General features: G+C 39.0%; 1 protein-coding gene across 4 annotated transcripts; it reads right to left on the bottom strand.

Annotated features, from left to right (window-relative positions):
• Positions 1–1,723: 1,723 nt before the first annotated feature.
• On the bottom strand, positions 1,724–18,980 carry RAB23 (RAB23, member RAS oncogene family). Of its 4 annotated transcripts, none has more exons than XM_033054558.2 (7): positions 18,896–18,980; positions 16,269–16,470; positions 15,380–15,465; positions 10,124–10,280; positions 8,607–8,689; positions 7,247–7,339; positions 1,724–6,378 (listed from the first exon to the last, which is right to left on the bottom strand). In XM_033054558.2, the coding sequence occupies exons 2-7, from the start codon at positions 16,421–16,423 to the stop codon at positions 6,239–6,241; spliced, it is 714 nt and encodes a 237-aa protein (XP_032910449.1). In that variant the 5' UTR covers positions 16,424–16,470; positions 18,896–18,980; the 3' UTR covers positions 1,724–6,238. The 4 variants fall into 4 exon arrangements, with proteins under 4 accessions (XP_032910449.1, XP_032910447.1, XP_032910446.1 ...); XM_033054556.2 differs by lacking the exon at positions 18,896–18,980 and adding an exon at positions 18,538–18,695; XM_033054555.2 differs by lacking the exon at positions 18,896–18,980 and adding an exon at positions 18,558–18,695.
• Positions 18,981–19,525: the final 545 nt, after the last annotated feature.

Raw genomic sequence — 19,525 nt, 5'->3', positions numbered from 1 at the left:
CTAGCCAGGCTAGAAAAGACCTGACTCTCAAAATCCCCCCCTCCATGCCTGGTGAACCATTCCGCTCTCACAAGCTCATTGTAGCTTTGAGATTGCTGTGTGTTGGTTTTTAAAAGATAGTAGAAAAGGGAATTGTACATCAGCTACTCCTCCACTTCTGCATCATCTATGAAGCCACAGAGCAAGACATTTTGACTTCTCACCTGGCAAACACTATAATTGTGGCTTGTGGAGGACGGGACTTTGTCCATCCAGCATTACTCACCCCTTTGTGTGAGTGGTTTTCGGTTTGTTTTTATCTTCCACCCTCTCACTCACAGTAACTGTTGTGCTCTGTGGCTGTGGGTCAAAAATTGCAGATTTTAGGGTGTGCCTGGAGTTTTGTAAACCCCTGGAGCCTGGCCAGTCTTGGAGTACTTCACCCAAGGGTGGTGGTGCCCTGAGGGGAGCAGGGGGCTCTGTGCTCAGCCACCAGCATGCTGAACTTGGCTCAAGTAAAAGCTCAGCTGAACGGAGCCCCAAGGGTCTAAGTGATGCCACCAACCACAGCTGCCTTGGTGGCAGTGCCTAAGGTGTTACAGTTGGAGTGTCACACCTGGATGCTCTGAGGGCACCAGCCCATGGTGAGAGCCCTGCACATCAGGCTGCTGCACAACCAACAGTCAGGAGCCCCAAGGTTTTAAATGCTTGGAGGGGCTCAGGTGCTCTGCAGGAAAACTCAAGAGCTGTGCTCTTCGAAACCTCAGCCATCACTGCATTTGCTTTGCAGAAATGGCACTTCAGGTGGATGCTCCAAATGCAGTCTAAGTTTCAGCTTTGAGATTGTGAGAAGTTTCTAAGAGGTCGTGACATTAATTCTGTAATTCTATGTTAAAAAATCTTCCAGCTATTCAACAGTATTAAATCCTTTACATTAATATGGAGCCTGGGTTGTTTTCAGAGCTCATGCTGTGCAACACTTAAGCTGTACAGATTCTTCTTGCTTAGAATATTCCTTCAATGTTTGGGTTTTTAAGGCCATTATAAGGTTATTTAGGCTCAAAGTTTTTTTTGTTTTCTTTCTTAGATCCTTTTCATTGTACTGATACCTAAAGAATTTTTATTTCTTATAGTACTTGTGCTATTACAGAATTGCAGAAGAATGGTTTAGAAGGGACAGATGAAGGTCATCTAGTCCAATGCCTCTGTACTGAGCCTAAAACACTGCCAATTAATCCTTATAACGGTGTTAAGCAAACACATTGATTTTACTTGTTCAAAACTGCATGCAAGAGGAAGCAGGAGTATGTTACTGATATGCTTCAGATACTTGGGTAAAGAGGCTGATTTGTGTTTTACTAAAAAAAGAAAAAATACCAAAACAATGAAAAACCCCCCACCAATAATGACTAGTGACTATTTTCCTGTTTATTTTCAGAAAATGTACCAGGTATCTTTGATATATAAATAATACTTTAATGCCACTTCCAGTGTCTACAATCTTTGACTTAAACCTTGTCACTGTATTGGCCAGACCAATCACGAAAAGCAAAATGACCAGGAAGAGCAGAAAAGAATCCTATTTTGTATTTCAACCACATGGTAAAGAAATCAGAGGCAAGAGCTAAGAAACACCATTTCTATTTGAGTGTGGCCTCCACACTTGAGTGCTCTCATGTGCTGCCTTGGATCCCAGCTGTTGGCAACACACACACAAGAATCAAGCACATTGAGGTTGCACAGCTTGTAGTTAACAGCAATTTTTAAAATTTAATATACTGACAATTTAATATAACCACAAAAGTAGTGACTTACATAAGACCCAACAATAAGCAAACAAAGTTTAAAGTCGCATGGTGCAAGTAGTGTCACTTACAAGAGAACAGCAGAATTAATTTGTAGGGATTTTACAGAACAGCATACACAAGATACTCAGTTTTGAATACTGATTCTTCTGCTTGAGGATTTATGGTATGTTGACCTTTTTTTTTTGTACTAATCTGTTACATTTACTTGAGATCACAATGGTGATAAAACCAGTTATGTACATTTCCTCTTAGCCAGTTATATTTAAGTAATTAGTAACAATGCATCTTAATCCTCACAATGAGAGTGGTGTTTCCCCTGGTAAGCTGTAATTTTTCTTAACAACTTTAGTGAGTTTGGCAGAACTGAAAAATTATTTATCAGTATTTTCTACCAGAAACCTGAGAATGAGCCTAGTTCAGTATTAGGACTCACCTGGCTTTTAGATGACTCATATAGAACGCTTCAACATGGAACAGTAGCAGGTTTCTTTTATTCCATTATAGCACCTTTTACCTTAAATCTAAGCATTGCTGTTTTTTTCATTCTGTAATTTTGATTACCTCCTTGGATGCCATATTTAATAGAGAATTATTTTCTTCTCTCAATACTATTTGTGCATTAGAAAGAATATCTGCACAACTTTTGCATCCTATAAAAAGATGGCAAGGTCATTTCAATGAACTGAAGCCTGCTGGACCATCCTTACACTCTAATTTTGGTACAATTAGTGTTCAGGTACTGCAACTTCAACTGAAGGTCTGTCCACACTTAGAAAAGCAGCAGGGGCTCAGGAAGTGTCACTGGAACGGGAGCAGCATGTGTGTTGGCTTGCTGTATGATGAACTCCCACAGAGAAAGGCAGATCATTAACCCTGTTAACACCTGGAGCTCTCAGCCTGAAGGGTGCACGAACAGCTTCAAGTGCAGGCTTGCCAAGTCTTGTGCATGTACCCCACATAACCCCCAGAGTGCTGTGGGTTCAGCTGCTCATGGCTCTTTAGATTATCCCACCTCTACAGAAATGATGTAAAGGAAAACTTCATGTCAGATGTGCTGCAGCCCAATAATGAAGAAAATAAGAAGTTACATTTTACTGAAGCATAAGAATTAAACAGGAAATCAGACTGACAGTGCGGTAATTCCGGCCTTTTGACTACAAAAGTGTTGCCTTAAGAAACACTGAAAATAAGAAAACTTCAAAATTGTCTTAAGTGGAATATTTAATTTTTTATAATTAACCACACACACACAAGCACAAAAATTCGTGTGATCAGTCATCCAACTTTGAGATTTGCTATTTCCAGTTGGAAATACATCCCTAGCATTACTGCTTTGCATCTAACGATGCCCCGCGTACTGGGAGAACACCCATTCACTGAATGGATACAACACAAAATGACAAAGCTGTAGTGTCACACTCTTCAGTGAGTATTTCACTAAGGCATTAACAATCACTTATGTCTCTTGCTAGTGGTAGTTTAATCAGCCAAGGGCAAAGAATTGTGGCAAGATCCAAATACAGCCAATGAGCTATTCAAGAGGTATAAAAAGAATATACAGGAGTGCAATGAATTTTGTGTCTTGTGGCATGAGCATCTCTTGATCTTAATCCAGGGCACTATGGGTGTAACAAAGCTACATCCTCACCCACCATGCAGTCCCAGGGATGCAAAGAGAAGAGCATTTTTATTACCAGCCCTGCACCTGTAGGTTTTGCTAACTAAAACATATGGTATTTTAATGAGTACACTTGGAGTGGAGAATGAAGTAATGTTTGTAATAAAAATTATTCATGAAGGACAACACAAGTGCTAAAACATTTAGGCATGTCTCTTCTTCCAAAAGGCAAAAATTAGTGCCACTGAAGAGTGAAGTGAATCCCTAAGGGTTCCTGCAATATGCAAGTCATCTGGTTTATATCTACACACTAACCACAATAGAATAAAGAATCAAAATTTTCAAGCAGTGTACATGCAGGGCACTTCCCAGAAAGATGCTAATTTGGGCAGTTTCCATCTCAGTCATATTGGAGAACAAGCACTGCACTTTCTTTATTTCTCAATAAATAAAGGTTCAGTTTAGATTTAGGATGGGAGTAAAATGAAAACTCACTGTTATCCAATGCTTCAAATAATTATTTCTATATTAAAGTATATGCACTACATTTCAACATATCTTAAATTTATCAAGTCTGTCAAGTCTCCACCTATGAAAATTTCTGCTGAGTCATTAAAAACAGTAGTTTATGGTGACATACTTTAAATACAAACAGCAATATTATTTGTACAATGTGCTACAGCATAACATAAAATAGTACCAATTGTCATAGTACATAATACTTACTTTTCAGTGTGCTGTATAAAGTCAAACAAGGCAAAAAAAGATGTTTCAGACACTTTGTGGTTTTGTTTTTCATGAAAAATTAGTAAAATTCCATTAAACTTGCAGACAGACAACGAAATGTAAAAGTTTCCATATTAAAAACAGCTATCAGAAGTCTCGATACATACACTCTACCCTAAGTTGTGACATGGCCCCATAATGTTCAATCATTTTATCCCAAGTACCTTACTTCTTGAACTGCTAAGACAGACAGGACTTGACTCCATTAATACATAGTGATTAAATGCACTTGGTAAGAAATAGAGGCCTTTCCAAGAGAAAATACAGGAAACAATACAGTGAAGAACACACAGTTTTGCTGCAATAGCAAAAGGGATGGAGCGCCCTCCTTCTTGCCAGCAACAGAGACCTCTAACAGCTTGTCAAAGAAACTACAGAACTCGTTAGAAAGTCTAATACAGTAAACACAAATACAGAGTTCAGAGATCTTTTTAGTGTTTGTGCATAACTTGCCACTCACTTCTCTCCCTGCAGACAGTGGGAATAAGAACACATTTCAGTTTTCATACTCATTGACTTAGAAACAAAGTCAGTCAAGCTTCCTACATGAATTCACATAGTGAAAAGTCCTTCCTTCAAAAATATACAAGATCACTCAACCAATTTTCATTCTCATATACCATTTATAAAACTATTAAAACTCTGACTTCTTTAAGCAGCAGATTTTGCATTTGTCACTGGCAGACTTGTAGAAATCTTAGAAAGTTAAAATTATATCATACCATACAAAAACATGTAAACAAAATGGATAGTTTTTAAAAGGCATGCATGCTCTTGAAGAGGATTATAAAGTGTTCATTTTTGCTAAATAAAAGGTATCTTGCTTAGCATTTTTTAAAGCACCTTAGTGATTTAGGAGCCTTAGCCCAAATAATCTTGAAGTTAAATCTGGGCTCCTAAACATCTAAATCAGTTCTGTAAAATTACTGACGCACTTTGAATTTTTTTTGCCACAACTCTCATCTTGCAGAATCAGATTTCCTTAACTTTAAATCTGAGACAACATTCAATAATGTCTCTCTAATATAATCTGCTGCAATTTTTTGGATCCCTGTAATTTAGTTATCTATGGTATCTATGCAAAAACTTCAAATAAGACAAATACTTTGTAACAACACTTTGAAAACTCCTTTTTCATAAGACAACACAGGATAAAACAATCAAATTTGAACAAGAATATGATTATATGTTCCTTCTGAATAGCTATTAGTGTTATTTGTTCAACCTGTTAAGACTGAGAAAAACAAACTTACAAACTTACTGGTCTGTAGCATAGCATTAGATAAAAAGGAGCATTTTTGGCACCATACATTTTTAAATCTAAGCTTTTAGGCCCAAAGTATAGCAAGTTAAACATACACAGTGGCAGCTTGGAAAGCTTCATCTGAAATGCAACATTTTTAAAGGACAATTGGAAGATGCTATTTGATGTTCATCAGCTGATCTCCAAGTAACATGTACATTGGAACCAAGCCTAATATTCATCCCGAATGTTTACATATATACCTTAGCACACAAATATATAATGCACGGATCTTGCACCCACAGGACTGCCAGAATCCATATTAATATGGTCAGGCATAAAATGAAGTAGTGTTTTTTTTGCTCTTCATTTATCTTGGTAGTGTCCTGACTAGCCAATTGTAATATTTTCTTTGAAATTTAGTTGCAAGGTTGCTACATTACTTTGGGCCACGAGTTACAGTCCGTACCTATACTTGTAAATATTATCCTTACGTTAAATGTGCTTTGCAATTCAGCAATACCTAGTTCATAGCTGTGTAAGTAATTCCTTGAAAAAGGAAAAGCTCACCTAATCTGTACAAAGTGCACGAGGCAGCCACGGTTCTGTGTGTTGCCACCAGGTGTCTCACGCCACACAACAAACCCATGGCATCAGCAAATTCATCTAAATCCACCCTCTCTCAAGGAGGCACAAGATTTGCTAAAGCACCGGTAAAAGTACCTCTACAGCTGGCTTTATTCTGTATTCAATTGCACAACTTCATCCAAATCTCGGAGTTGTTTAATTTCCTCCAAAAGTGGTCTAGGGTATACTGCAGTTGCTAAAAGGACTTCTGTTTTTCTTGGTCCTCTGTTTGTTGGGTTTAAGGTTGATGACATCTCCACCATTAAGAGTGCTAGAATTTTGGTTGGAGTGACTTCCACCAGCTGTATTAAAAACACCTACAGAATTCAGACGAGAGATATTTTTATTTGTTTACTGCTTGCAGCATAATACATTAACACTTTATATGTAACACCTGCTAAAGCATAATAGAGCCCCTCAAATGTCTACACCAGTTTTTAAAACTATTTTAGGTCAATTTTGCAGCCAAACTGGAAGTAGAGGCAGTTGCAATTACAAGCCAGGCAGTATTTAAAGCTGGTATGATCTGTGTAATTGAAGGGCAGCATATGCACTCATCTGTGTATGTGTATGTTACTAACTACACAAAGTTGTGGTTAGTTGAGTAACATAACAGAAGAAAAACATGGTGATTTAAAAATTGAGAAACTTTGTTGATATGAAGGTAAGCAAAAGACCTGAATAAAAAGGGAGTGCTTTACGGAAAATAAATTACCTGACTCAGAAATGCATTAAAGAAGAACTAAAAATGTTTTAAATAAGTTCAGTCTTACAGAAGGCAACTTACAAACACCTTCTGATTACATGTCAGATTCCTTCCCCATGAGCCTTGTAAGTCCACACCAACATGAGCAATGCTATGTAATGCTAATTACATTAAAAACAAGCATCTTTCTTAAATCCTTGCACAATCTTGTTTAAATTAATTTAGTAAAAGGGCACTTGCCAAGCATTAGCTAGAAACTTTTGTACATCAGTTTGACCATCTTGTCAATGGTCCATCAGTTTGACCATCTTAAAGAGTCACAAAGTTATGTTACAGAAAGAGACGATATCCTAAGATAGGGAGGTAATAATTAGACCCTGATTCACCTTGTATTAATTCCACAAGGAAACAGATGAGACCATAAGCTTTGATGGCACAAAATACTGTTTCTAGGGTTTTTTAAATTATAGTATACGTACCAATCTTGTTACTGCTTGTATGTACTAGTTCTGAATCTTCTGCTGTTTGTTGCTTGAGCTTTTGAAGATATTTATCAGCCAAATACTTAAAAACTGTAAAGTTAAAAAGAAAAAAGTACATCACAGAATGCTTAAAAAAATAATCATCATAATGCCATTATATCAAAATTCTGCATGATGACAAAAGTGCATTTCAACCCCAGGGTTAGCACAAGCTAGTGAGTGATTCTGGGCAAGCCTGTGTGGCTGGGCAGAATCCAGGTCACTCAACTGTCTGCCCAGCTCTTATAGTTTACAGTACTGAAGTCTTGCACAGAAATATCTCAAAGCTCTTGTACAAAAACCTGGTGCACACATATTGCCAAATGTTTCAATTAAGGCAACTTGGAACTTTTTACAGTTATGTAGGAATTTAATATATATATTTTTTGCAAGAAGTTTGAGAAAAATAGTAGTCATGTGAGTAAGTCTATTAATAAAACTTGGCAACAACTTTCTTCTAATTAACTAATTAATTAATTAACTAAACTACCCTCATTTCCATTGGCGCATAAAAAGGACCTAGGAATCCGAAAAAATATACAGCTGAAGCAGAACTTTCAAAACCTAGATGTGTTATGATTATTTACATTTGTAATTCAACTCATTTAAAGATGATACAAAAGAGTTTTACATTTTCTCTTACAGGTTTTTCCCATGATGAATGATGTTAATAGAGAAGAAACAGGAAATTTATTATTAATCTTGGCTAATTAAACAATAACAGATCATTAGGGAGTACAGTTCCTGATTATTCAAACCCAGTCCACAAAAGAGAGAGATTCAAAATTTTAACACTACTCTTATGAAATTAAGGACATTAAAAGTAGTACTTAGGAACTAATCAAATATCACCAGTAGACAAAACACTGCAAGAGATCCAATCTTTTAATGTACTTTACTTAAATATGACTAAAATATAATTATTTCCATCAACTATTTATTAGTTATTAACAATTACAAAATAATCTGTTCAACAATTTGTATACTGCAATAATTGAACTTCTACATGTATTTGTTTTAAAAGCTTGTGTTTACTGACAGTCATTAGGACTAAGGAGCCTTAGCACACTGGCACTTGTAAACATTGCAGCTGTGTGTGTTTGTGGAGAGAAAGATGTGCACAAAGAAATGGGCCTAACCCACTGATACCAGGTAATTTTAGCTGTGTTTAAGACGTGCTGCTACGGAATACAGAGAGGGTTGCCACCAGCACGTGTGAGTACAAGCTGGCTCCAGCCCGGGGGATGCTCGGGGCTATGGAGCAGCGCCAGGACAGGGTAGGACAGGCGGGACACACCCTCCCTGCAGCACCTCCTACCTTCGCTCACGTTCAGATCTTCCTTCACAGACGCTCGGTAGAACCTCACTTTGAGCTTCTTGGCCAGCGCTTCTGCCTCCTCACTGCACAACACACAAATCGACTTTGTAAGTCCTTATTTGGTTAATGTGTCAGCATTTCTTCTTATGAACAAAATGCTTCATGGTAATTTAAACATGGCAAAGTGGGTTGAGAAATTCAAGACAGTCCCAAAAAACCTAATCCTTAATTTCTTTACAATATCTCCACTATAAAAAGAAGGTATTTTACATGCAGTTTCTTTATGACTCAAAGGAATTCCTTCCAGTATTTACTAACTTCACTAAATAAAACTTCCCAAGGGTTTGAAGAAGGGTGTTGGTGAAATCAAAAGGAAGGAGGCTGTAATTAACAGCACTATCACTGCAAACCCTAAACAACAACAAAAACTAATCCTTAAGTATATCTTAAAGAAGCAGTATGCTATGCAATCAGATGAGTGCACAGATGAAATCAAGACTCAAGTTCTTCTTCACTTTACAGAAAAAAATATGTTAAAGAAACTTATGAATACTTCCCTAAGGAAAATCACATCATCTGAAAGATTATGTTACTGAGGCAGACAGTGTATTCTGAGAACCAAACCTAAGTGACATACCATGAATAAAGGAGGAGTTCAAATGCAATTTTGCTTTTCCTTTGAAAAATCCTCAGAATTCTTTGCAGAGGAAGTAGAAGCTGATTTATGCCATCAATGATAGCAAACAGACAACAAAGAAAGCCAGTGCAGGAAACAACAAAAAAGAAGAAATAATTTAAATCTCTCAGGAAGATGATAGAAATTGAGTAAGTGGAGAATGATCAACTTGATCATGCACTATTTTCTACGTGAAATGCTGTGGCAAATAAAAGCATCTGCTAAGCTCATTTTATGACAAGAATGAAATTGGTCACATACACAAGGGCAGAATGAACTGACAATAAAATCTGTAAAGAAAAATACAGCAAGGAAGATTCAGCACCATGCAGTTTGAGAGTATTACCACATACACATTTCTGTAGAGTTAGAGTGTTTTGATAAAAATGAATAATAAAAAACATATTAAAGAAAGCAAAGAATATTAGCAAGCGTTCACTAGCCAGACAATGTGCCTTCGGTGGTGCACAGCAGTTTAAAAGTAACTGAATTTTCACAGGAGAAAAAATTTATATTTTTCGATTTTCTGAGTTGAGAGAAAAAAAAAAAAGGATGTGATTCATATTATACCAGAACCACACTTTTCATGTCATTCCTCTACTACTTTTGGCTTCAGGATGCAGCATGAAACAAACAGAAAGCTCCTAGCTTTGCAGCACATCTGCCCAAATATTTACACTCATGCAGCAACACCCGCCCCGTGTGCTTCTAGGGAGCATCTGGATGCAGGACACAGGTGAAAAGTGAAACATTTCACCAGAAAGTCCCACAGAATTCTTTTTTAAAACTTGTGTATACAGGGTGCATATACTGATCTTTAGAAGTAGTACAGAACTCCTACTTCTTTATGCAAGAGTCATCAAGAAGATCAATCTTATTCTGCACAAGAACTGTGGGAATGTCTCCAACTTCAGTCACAACTTTTTCCTTCCAGGTAGGGATTGCTTTGAAGGACTCTCTGTCAGTTGTAGAAAACACAAGAACACAAGCCTGGGCTCCTAGAAATAAATTACAGATACACACAAATTAGCCAATAAACAATAGAAAAAAATCAATTGTATTTAAAATACGAGGGTTTTTTCAAGTTATTCCCATAAACATGCACTTTTACCACCAGCTTATGTCAAACCACTGGTCGTAGATTCCCTAAATGAAAATTCACTGCCATATTATTCTGATCATTACAGCCAGCTTTATGACTATGGGTCTGTTATCTTTAAAGCTAATTCCAGAGTACTGAATGTATGCAGGGGAAAGGAACAGTAGGAGATCTTAAAAGGCAGGAAAAAGGCATGGGAGGCTTTTTTATTGCTGTTTTACAGACAGATTAATGGAGGCCAGAAGGCAAATTTTTTCCTGTATACAGCATCTGTATACATTTCACATTGTTTTTTTGTGGTAATTTGGATTCTGAAAAGCAGAAAATATAAGTTTTCAGATGAAGTTGTAACTATTTCAAGTAAATTGTCAGTAGCTTTTTGGGGAAAATAAGTGCATTTCTAATTAATACTATCAGATAGTCTAATAATTTTAGCAGAGCACTACAAAAATTATGCAATGCCTTATGTAAATAACAATATGGTTTTTTAAATAAACAGTAAACTCCATGGATACTGAGAAGGTACTGCCACAGCTGAAATATCAGTGTGGTCTTTTGACTGTCCAGTAGGCCTTTGTTATTGTCAGAAACTGCTTTTCTTTGCCCACTTCATTATTAATATGCCTTCGATATAGTTATTTAGTAACACAGTATAAAAGGAATAGATAGTCAGTGTTTTTGAAACTCTACTATAATCTTGTGGTGAACATCTCAAATTAATATCATCTCTTTTTGATCAGTACGAATTTTATCTGAGTTTCACCAAGTACCCCCCTGTATTCTGTTTATCTTTGTATTTCTCTGACACAAAGCACACAAGTTTTGTTATTAGGTTTGCTTTTATTTAGCTTTTTAAAAGCCAAGTTCAGAGTCTATCTTGAGAAAGCTTTCCTATGCTCTAAGATTCTTCCACATGCGTATTAAAACTTCTCTGGTATGGTTTTATACAAAACAATAAGAACTATCCTAAAACTTCAACTGAAGCTCTACCAGTAAAAAAGCAGCAATGCAGCCTTCCATAATTTCCCTTATTATTTGTGCTGTAAAACTCTGTTTTCCCTGTCCACACTGTACTCTAAAGTATGCAATTATTCTGATGCAGTTCCTGTGACATAGGTGAAAAATTCATTATTCTTTCCAAAGCAGATTAGTTTGCATTTGCCTATTATCTCACAAAGTAGCTTAATGGAGATGAGAGCATTTATTAAACTTCTCCCATCTGTAAACATCACATTGTTCAGTTTTAAGACCAAGAAATCTTTTGTGAAATTTCCAAACTAAGACACCTTCACGTCATCTTTCTCCTTCCACACATTCCTTCTGCATGCTACCACAGGTTTAGAGGCAAGTTTAGGGGGAAAAGCCCTAGCGTGTGGTAGGTAAAGGGAAGGTAGTACACTACATCAGACCTTAGTCAATGTGCATATGCAGTGGCCAAGGACAGTAAAAATATCTCAGCTTGCCCATATTAGTTTCAAAAGGGAATTATATTATTCTTTAATAAAGAATCAAACTGAAATGTTTTTGAGGACCTTCAAGATTTTTACAACAAACAACAGTAAAACAAAGTGTCATCAACAATGACAAATTCTACACACTCATGCAACTGTGTATTTCCAAACATCTGCCAAAGTTTTTGTCTGCTGAATCATATCAGACTTAATTAACCAAATAACTCTGCAAGATGCTTATTTAAGAGGAGAAGAAAAATGGAGTTTTCCTCTCAGGTTCAATGCAAAACAGTATCAACTGTGATCTTTCTGAAGTGTGCGTCAGTATGGTGCAGAAGTTAGTATGGCAACAGAGTTCAACAGAAGATACTGCAGGGCAGAGATTTTAATACGCAAATTCCTTTCATCTTCAAGAGATCTGCTAAATATTCAGTATTTTTATTGGAAACATAAACAATTTAAGAAATTATAATACCCATCTAAGAGTTCTGAAAAGGAAAAAAAAAGACCAACCCTAGAATTTAGCCATGTAAACACCTTTTTTTTGCAGGCACTGGCAGTATTCAAGAGTCACATTACACTCTCAGTCACGCACTGCTAATGAAGTCATACACTTCTGCCACAGAACAGACTAGGTGCAACAGGCACCAGCAGCAAAGGCTCAGGATAGTATCAAGCAGGAGCATAACAGCTCAGGATGTTCTCAATGAATATTGTTAACTAAAGTTCTTTTGTAAGAAGTTGTTCCATAAAGCTACTTTGAAGTACTGAAGAAAATGACATACTGTGCAATTACTGCATTAATAATTCCTTATATTTTAAAATGTTCCAATTGCCTGCAGAATCACTGACATAATATTTATACCCAAAGCAATTCAGAAAAAAATTTAGAGACTAGTGCTACTTAATTCAAGTAAAACATGAGCTGGTCAGCTGAATTGGTCTCAAAGATCCTTAGCGGACTATCTTATCCCCATAGACTACTTAACCACATTTTTTTTTCCTCTCATAATGGTACAAAGCCTTTGTTATAGAGAAAATGTAAGGAAATTTCTTGCCATGAGAGGACTCTCACAGGGCTTTATACCTGACCCTACTCATTTCACTCAGTATTTTGCCTCAGCTTTTCCAGGCTACAATAGAAAACATATTCCCTATAAAACTGATGGTGACTTGTTCAATCTCACTGAGATCAAAATCCAGTATCATCATCCAGAAATTCTTATTTACTGCTGATGTTTTAATTTCTGTGGATCCCAGCTGTCTTTAAAAGCTCAGCAGGATTTAATGTCTCCTTAACAGTATCTAAAAGAACTGTACCAGGGCAGTATTGCAGGCCTTCCATTATCATATTTGCTACAGACAAAAGGGGTTAACAAATGCAAACCAAAGCAATCCTATGAAGGCTTGACTGTGAAGAATGAATTATTTTGCAACAAAATGAGGATCCTGACAATTGTACTAATCAGAATCTGACTAACATACTAATGAGCAAGATGTTTGTTTTCCATCGAAAACCTAACAAGGATTTTCAAGATATACCAGTGGTAGCAGAAGGAAGAGGATACATGCATGAAGAAATGATCAAATACTGCCTTAAGAAACATATGACTTCAGTCACACAGAAAGCAGTGAGAAGATGCATGGCACAACATAAAAAAAAAATATTAAATACATACAGTGCTTCCTTCAACTCAGAATTTAGGCTGCTAGACTCCTTGCACTGTGTGATTGTGGACATGCAACTACACTGGCTGCACACAACTTGCCTGCACATAGAAAACCACATCACACATCCACTGTCAGCTCCAATTCTCTTGATCTGCAAGGCTGAATGAATTTGGTCCCTGGACAAGAAACACTCAGAGACAGGCTCTGAAGCGTTCATGTGTGTGAGCACTGAAAAACTGACAACACACAGGGTCCCAGGGGACTACATAAGCCCTAATGTAATGAAGTGAGACAGCGACCTGTGGGAGAAGCAAACCTTAAATTAACACCCAGCATCTATTTTACCTATCTTAGAGGAGTCCTCCCCTTATCAGCAATAATTAGCAATAAAATCCTGGTATTTCCAAAGTAAGCTTGAATTTTTGCTTCTACAATTATGCGATTGCTGAGGCCAGACCAAAATTTCATTCCAGGCTCTTCTGATTTCCCTTGTCCTTCATGAGTCAAAGTCTAGTGAAGAGCAGTCCCTGTATCTGACACCTTGAACTATTTATTATATACCCATCATGCTGCTACAAAGTGTACAGGCTGACTGTGCTCTACTTCACAGCAAAAAACTTCTGTACAAAGAACTCCAAAGCACAGATCTGACAGCACTATGCTGGGCATGAGTCATGACCAAGATTTCAAGATACTCATGCAAATTTTTAATTTTGTTTTTAAACCACCAGGTTGCTTGTGGTACGTGAGGCCAGTGGGTGTAGTTCTGAGTTCTTCTCAATGCTCCATATTCTATCTGTCACAGAATTTAGGAGAAAAAGCCTTTGGCTTGAAACAACTGGAGAGAGCAAAGCACACAAAGCACACAAGAGGACCAAAGGCCAGGACAGTAAAAAGGAAGCGCCAAGAGAATTAACTAACACACTCTAAGATTTGTATGCTCAACTTGTCAGCTGTAAATTATTCATATCCACATGACAAAAGATGATCTTTTTCAGATGAAAGAGTAATCATCAATCACAGGCAATAACAAGAAATATTATCAAAAAACCCCACCTATTAGCAAATTGATTATGAAACATAAAAGGTCATAAGACTGCAACACCCTGAAACAGCTTGATATAATCATTATTTTATCTCTAAATTTTATACCATAGCAGTAATTTTTCCCCCCACCTCAGGTCATTAGTTTGCAAGAACTGAACAGTGGAATCTTTGCTAAGTAATTTTTATCCCTCCCATTTAAAAACCGAGGAGAAATATTTACAGAACCATTGTTAAATTATAAGCAAAGAAAGTTTAAGTACACAATTTGTACCTGGTTAAATAGATAAGCTGCCTTTACACAACTAATACAGTTTATTTTATGAAGGAAATATACTTTTGTTCCTGCTCTTGTTTTAACATATTCAAGGCAGGCTATACTAGCAAAAGAACTGCTGTGCCCTGTAAACTGTCATTCCAGCATGACTGGTGGATTTTCCGCTCCTTGGATTAGTTACTCTGTGCCTCATCCACAGTTTTAGGAATATTTACAACTATGTGTCTCACAGAAGTAATGAAGCACTTTTAGAGGGAAAATATACATTTGCATCTGATTGTTTGAATGTTTACATTCTGTCCAGTTTCTGTGCAGATATTTGTCTCATTTCATTCAATGTTTTCTAAAGGGTACTACTGCATACAGCAGATATAATTAAGACAAGGAACTTGCACAAAGAGAAAAAATATTTAAGAACTGAAAAAGCTGAACTAAACATGCATTGCATACACATGAAAGAACTAAAATTCTTCATACAAAGTTAGGAAAATATTTTAGAGATGTGCAGACCAAGAAAACCCAACAACTACCAAACAACAAACATGGTATTTTCACCTCTATAGTAGGCCTTAGTTATTGCATCAAATTCCTCTTGACCTGCAGTGTCCCATAACATCAGCCTGACATCTTCACCATTAACTCTGAAATAAACAAGACGGTTTTGTGATCAATACAGTAAGAGGAACAAATCAAAACAACTGACATGCAAATACTTCTATTGCTATACTGTAAGAGTAATCCAAATCAAATTTAACTGGATTTAAACATAATGTAACTTATTAATAATATTTATTCACCTTCATAACATACTATAGCAATAGTTCCTCAACTACATTATATGCTCTTTACAGACAATCTGTATTACATTTTCCTCTTCTTCCTCTACATTTCCCTCTACAAAAACAAGAGAGACATCAAAACAAAACTTAGGTGCCTGAAGAATGGTGCTTTTGTCTTTTGAATCAGCTTTCAGAATTTATAGAATTTTCTTACTTCACATTTTCATAAGATCTTCCACTTTACCAAACATAACTGGGTATTACCTACTCATACTGCATAAAGACTTTAATTTTTTCAGTCATTTTTTTCTATATTGGCTAATAAATTTGTGTAATTCTTTTATCATAAGCAGTTTCACTTCTTCACAAGAAATCACAAAAAGAATTTAAAAATAATCAACAGGTCGTAAATACAAAGCAAACTTGTCAAAGAGCTTAGTATGGCAGAGATTCCAGATTTTATTTATAATTTTAAAATTTGGATGAGGAAGGATAGAAAGGATATAAAGGATATAACTAGCCCACAGCGCAAAAGAGAAAACAATTCCCTTTAGTGTGCTTCAGAAACAGCAGGCCTTGCTTTCCAAGCCTTCATCAATTTCAGGATTACAACAGAAAAAAGAGAGAGGTAAAAATCAATAGTATGTCATCTGTTTAATACATACTGGATCTGTCTTTCCAGGAAATCTACACCAATAGTTTTCTTGTAGTCTTTTGTAAAAATCCCCTTGCAATATCGCTGAATCATACTGGACTTCCCAACAGCTCCATTTCCTACTACTACCACCTTGATGGCCACCTCCATATCTTCTTCCAACATCTCTGCGTCTCAGGTGACTCTCTGGTTTATTCAGGAAACTACTGATTCTGTCAACAAAGTAAATAGCTATTATGTTCATAAAAATGCTGTGAATAGAAAGCAAGAGGCAAGATGATCACACAGATTAGGGTGCATATAGATAGCACAATTTATTTCTGTCTCTGTCACAGATTGCTTAAGTAACCTCAGGCAAGTTATTTACCTAGCTTCGGTCTGACACTAATTGAAAACTAATAAACATTGCACGTAGAGAATAATTTATTTGGCTTACTGCAAAAATATTTCACTGATGTTTTGGTGACATTTTTCTTAATGAGGAAGAAATGGAGGCACTGAACTGCAAACTCCCAGAATTGTTAATGTTGGAAAAGACCTCAAAGATCAGCAAGTCCAATCATTAACCCAACACTACCAAGTGCTAAACCATGTCCCTAAGTGCCATGTGCACACATTTTTTTAAATACCTCCAGGGATGGTGATACTGCCTCACTGCCCCAGGCAGCCTGTTCCAATGTTTGATAACCCTTCCAGTGAAGAATCTTCTTCTAATATCCAACTTAAAACTCCCATGACACAACTTGTGGCCATTTCCTCTTGTCCTATCACTTGTTACTTGCAGATGAGACCAACTCCCACCTTGCTACAACCTCCTTTTAGGCAGTTGTAGAAAGCAGTAAGGTTTTCCCTCTTCTCAAGGCTAAACACCCCAAGCTCTCTCAGCCATTTTTCACGGGACTTGTGTTCTAGACCCTTCACCTACCTCATTGCCCTTGTCTGGACACCCTCCAGCCTCTCAGTGTCTTTCTTGCAGTGAGGACCCAGAACTGTAGACAGGATTTGAGGTGTGGCCTCAGCAGTGCTGAGCACAGGGGGACAATCCCTGCCCTGGGCCTGCTGGCCACACTATTGCTGACACAGGCCAGGATGTCACTGGCCTTCTTGGCCATCTGGGCTCACTGCTGGCTCATGTTCAGCTGCTGTTGACCAGCACACCCAGGTCCTTTCCCACTGGGCCCCATTCCAGCCACTCTGCCCCCAGCCTGTAACTCTGCATGGGGTTGTTGTGACCCAAGTGCAGGAGCTGGCACTTGGCCTTGTTTCATCTCACACAATGGGCCTTGGACCATCAACCCAGCCTATCCAGATGCCTCTGCAGAGCCTTCCTACCCTTCAGCAGCCCAAAACTGCCACCCATGTGATGACTTCATCAAAATCATTGGTAAAGTTATTAAAGAGGACTGGCATAAACACCAAGCCCTGGGGAACACCATTAGCAACCAGCCACCAGACGGATTTAAATCTATTTACCACCACTGACTGGACCTCTGTCCCTCAAATGCTTACCTCCCCCAAACTTTTCTCTAGGAAGCTTGGTTTTATCCCTTTTCCCCTTCACATCTGGTCTAAAAGCCCTTCAGTGAGTCCTACTAACTCTTGTAATTTCCTCCTTCGAAACAGGCGTACCCCATGTATTGCCAGCAGGCACGGCTGTTGTGTAGACTGACCCACCATGGAAAAACCAAAATTCTGCCTGTAACACCAGGCTCTTCCTCCTTCTTCCTATTTCATTCCCTGTGATTGGAAGGCCACAAGAGAACACTGCTTGTGTTCCTGCTCCCTTAACCAGCTGTTCCAAGGCTCTGAAGTCTCTCTTGACCGCCCTCGGACTTGCTGCAACTTTATCACTGCCCATCTGATAAAAGCTAACTTTTCCCCACGTTTTGCTGTGCCGGGAGATCATCACAGTAACATTTGGCAGCTGCAGAGTGGCAAATTTCTTCCCAAGACTCAGATCACCCTCCTTTCGAAGGAGGGGGAATAGGGGGAATACTCCCGTTTAAAGGCTGCACCCACCGCCACACTCACGCCGCGCTGGCAGAGCGCGGCTCTCCCGATTCCTTCGCTCGGTTCCCTCAGACAGATATTCCTTGGCTGCATTAGCCTACACCCGGCTGCCCGCATGGCCATTTTGGCTGAGAACACAGGCAGCCACCCACGGGTCCCGGTGCAGGGATCCATCCCACCGGCACCTCCCGGCCCTGCCCGAGGGCGGAGGCCTGGCCGCCCCGGCCCCTCCCGCGGCCCCGGCCCCAGCCCCGGCCCCGCTCCCCTACCCGCCCGCGGCCCCTCTCACCAACCCTTCTGGCGGCGGAGGGGCGCAGGGAAGAGCAGACGAAGGCAAGGCGAGAGGAAACCGCTCGCTGGGGCCGACCCAACCCGGACGCACATCCCGGCTCCCCCGCCCGGAAGCGCCGTCAGGACCGGGGGCGCCGCTCGGGGAGGCGCTGCCCGCTGCCCCCGCCCCCGGGGCTCTGGGGGCTGCGCTGGGCTCCTTGTGCGCCCGGGCCGGCCTTGAGGCGGGGAGCGGGTGCTTTTGAGGGGTTTGCGTCTGGGTTCCTCAGGAAAGATCCAGACAAGGAAAGATCCTTACCTTCATCCCTAGTCCACTCCCTATACGTCGGCATTCCTTACCTCATCGTCTATGGAACACAAAACAGTGGGATCAGCCACGGTCCTTCCTCAGGCTACCACGGAAGGCAGCTGCTGTCCTGTGTTGCGCCACCCTTTTTTGTTAAACAAGATGTGCCCATCAGTGTGGTATACGTGGTCTGCCAGCTCCCAGACTACGTATTAAACAGAGTAAGTTTGGGCGTAACTATAGACGTGGTAGTCATATGAAGATGTAACCTTTATTAAGCCCTTATTTTGGTTTTTGGGTTGGTTGGTTTTCTAAGTTAAACTGCTGGAAGATGTCCGCTGCCTCAACCCCCTTTGCAATGTGCAGAGCACATCCCTGGCTGGGGTGGCTGCTCTCAGTGCCCCTGCTGCTCGGAGATGGCCAAGGAGCACTCAGATAGTGCCTGCTGTGGGTTGATGAAATCTGCCTTCCTCAACAGAGAGCTCTCTGTGCCCGTCCTGTGCTTCCCAAGGCAACAGCTTTGCTCGAGAGTCAATTAGTGTTGCCTGTCCCTAAATAAATACTTTTTTGATTAGAACATCATGTAGTTACACCCAAAAGGACTAGTGAGATTTTATGCATTATTTATGGCTTTTGTTGTGAAATTTATATGTTCTTTTTTTTTTATGCTGACACTGGCTCAG

The sequence above is a fragment of the Catharus ustulatus genome, chromosome 3, assembly GCF_009819885.2.
Source record: "Catharus ustulatus isolate bCatUst1 chromosome 3, bCatUst1.pri.v2, whole genome shotgun sequence".
In the NCBI taxonomy this organism is placed as follows: domain Eukaryota; kingdom Metazoa; phylum Chordata; class Aves; order Passeriformes; family Turdidae; genus Catharus; species Catharus ustulatus.
The sequence above is the reverse complement of the archived record's forward strand: the minus strand, read 5'-3'. Positions and strand labels throughout refer to the sequence as shown.

Bases quoted from the DNA above. Each gene is read 5' to 3' on its own strand.
- RAB23 (XM_033054558.2), bottom strand. From the start codon at position 16,423: ATGTTGGAAGAAGATATGGAGGTGGCCATCAAGGTGGTAGTAGTAGGA. The intron at 15,466-16,268 runs GTATGTATTAAA...TGTTTATTTCAG, and splicing joins TTCCTGGAAAGACAGATCCA to AGTTAATGGTGAAGATGTCA. The intron at 6,379-7,246 runs GTACGTATACTA...TGAATTCTGTAG, and splicing joins TACAAGCAGTAACAAGATTG to GTGTTTTTAATACAGCTGGT.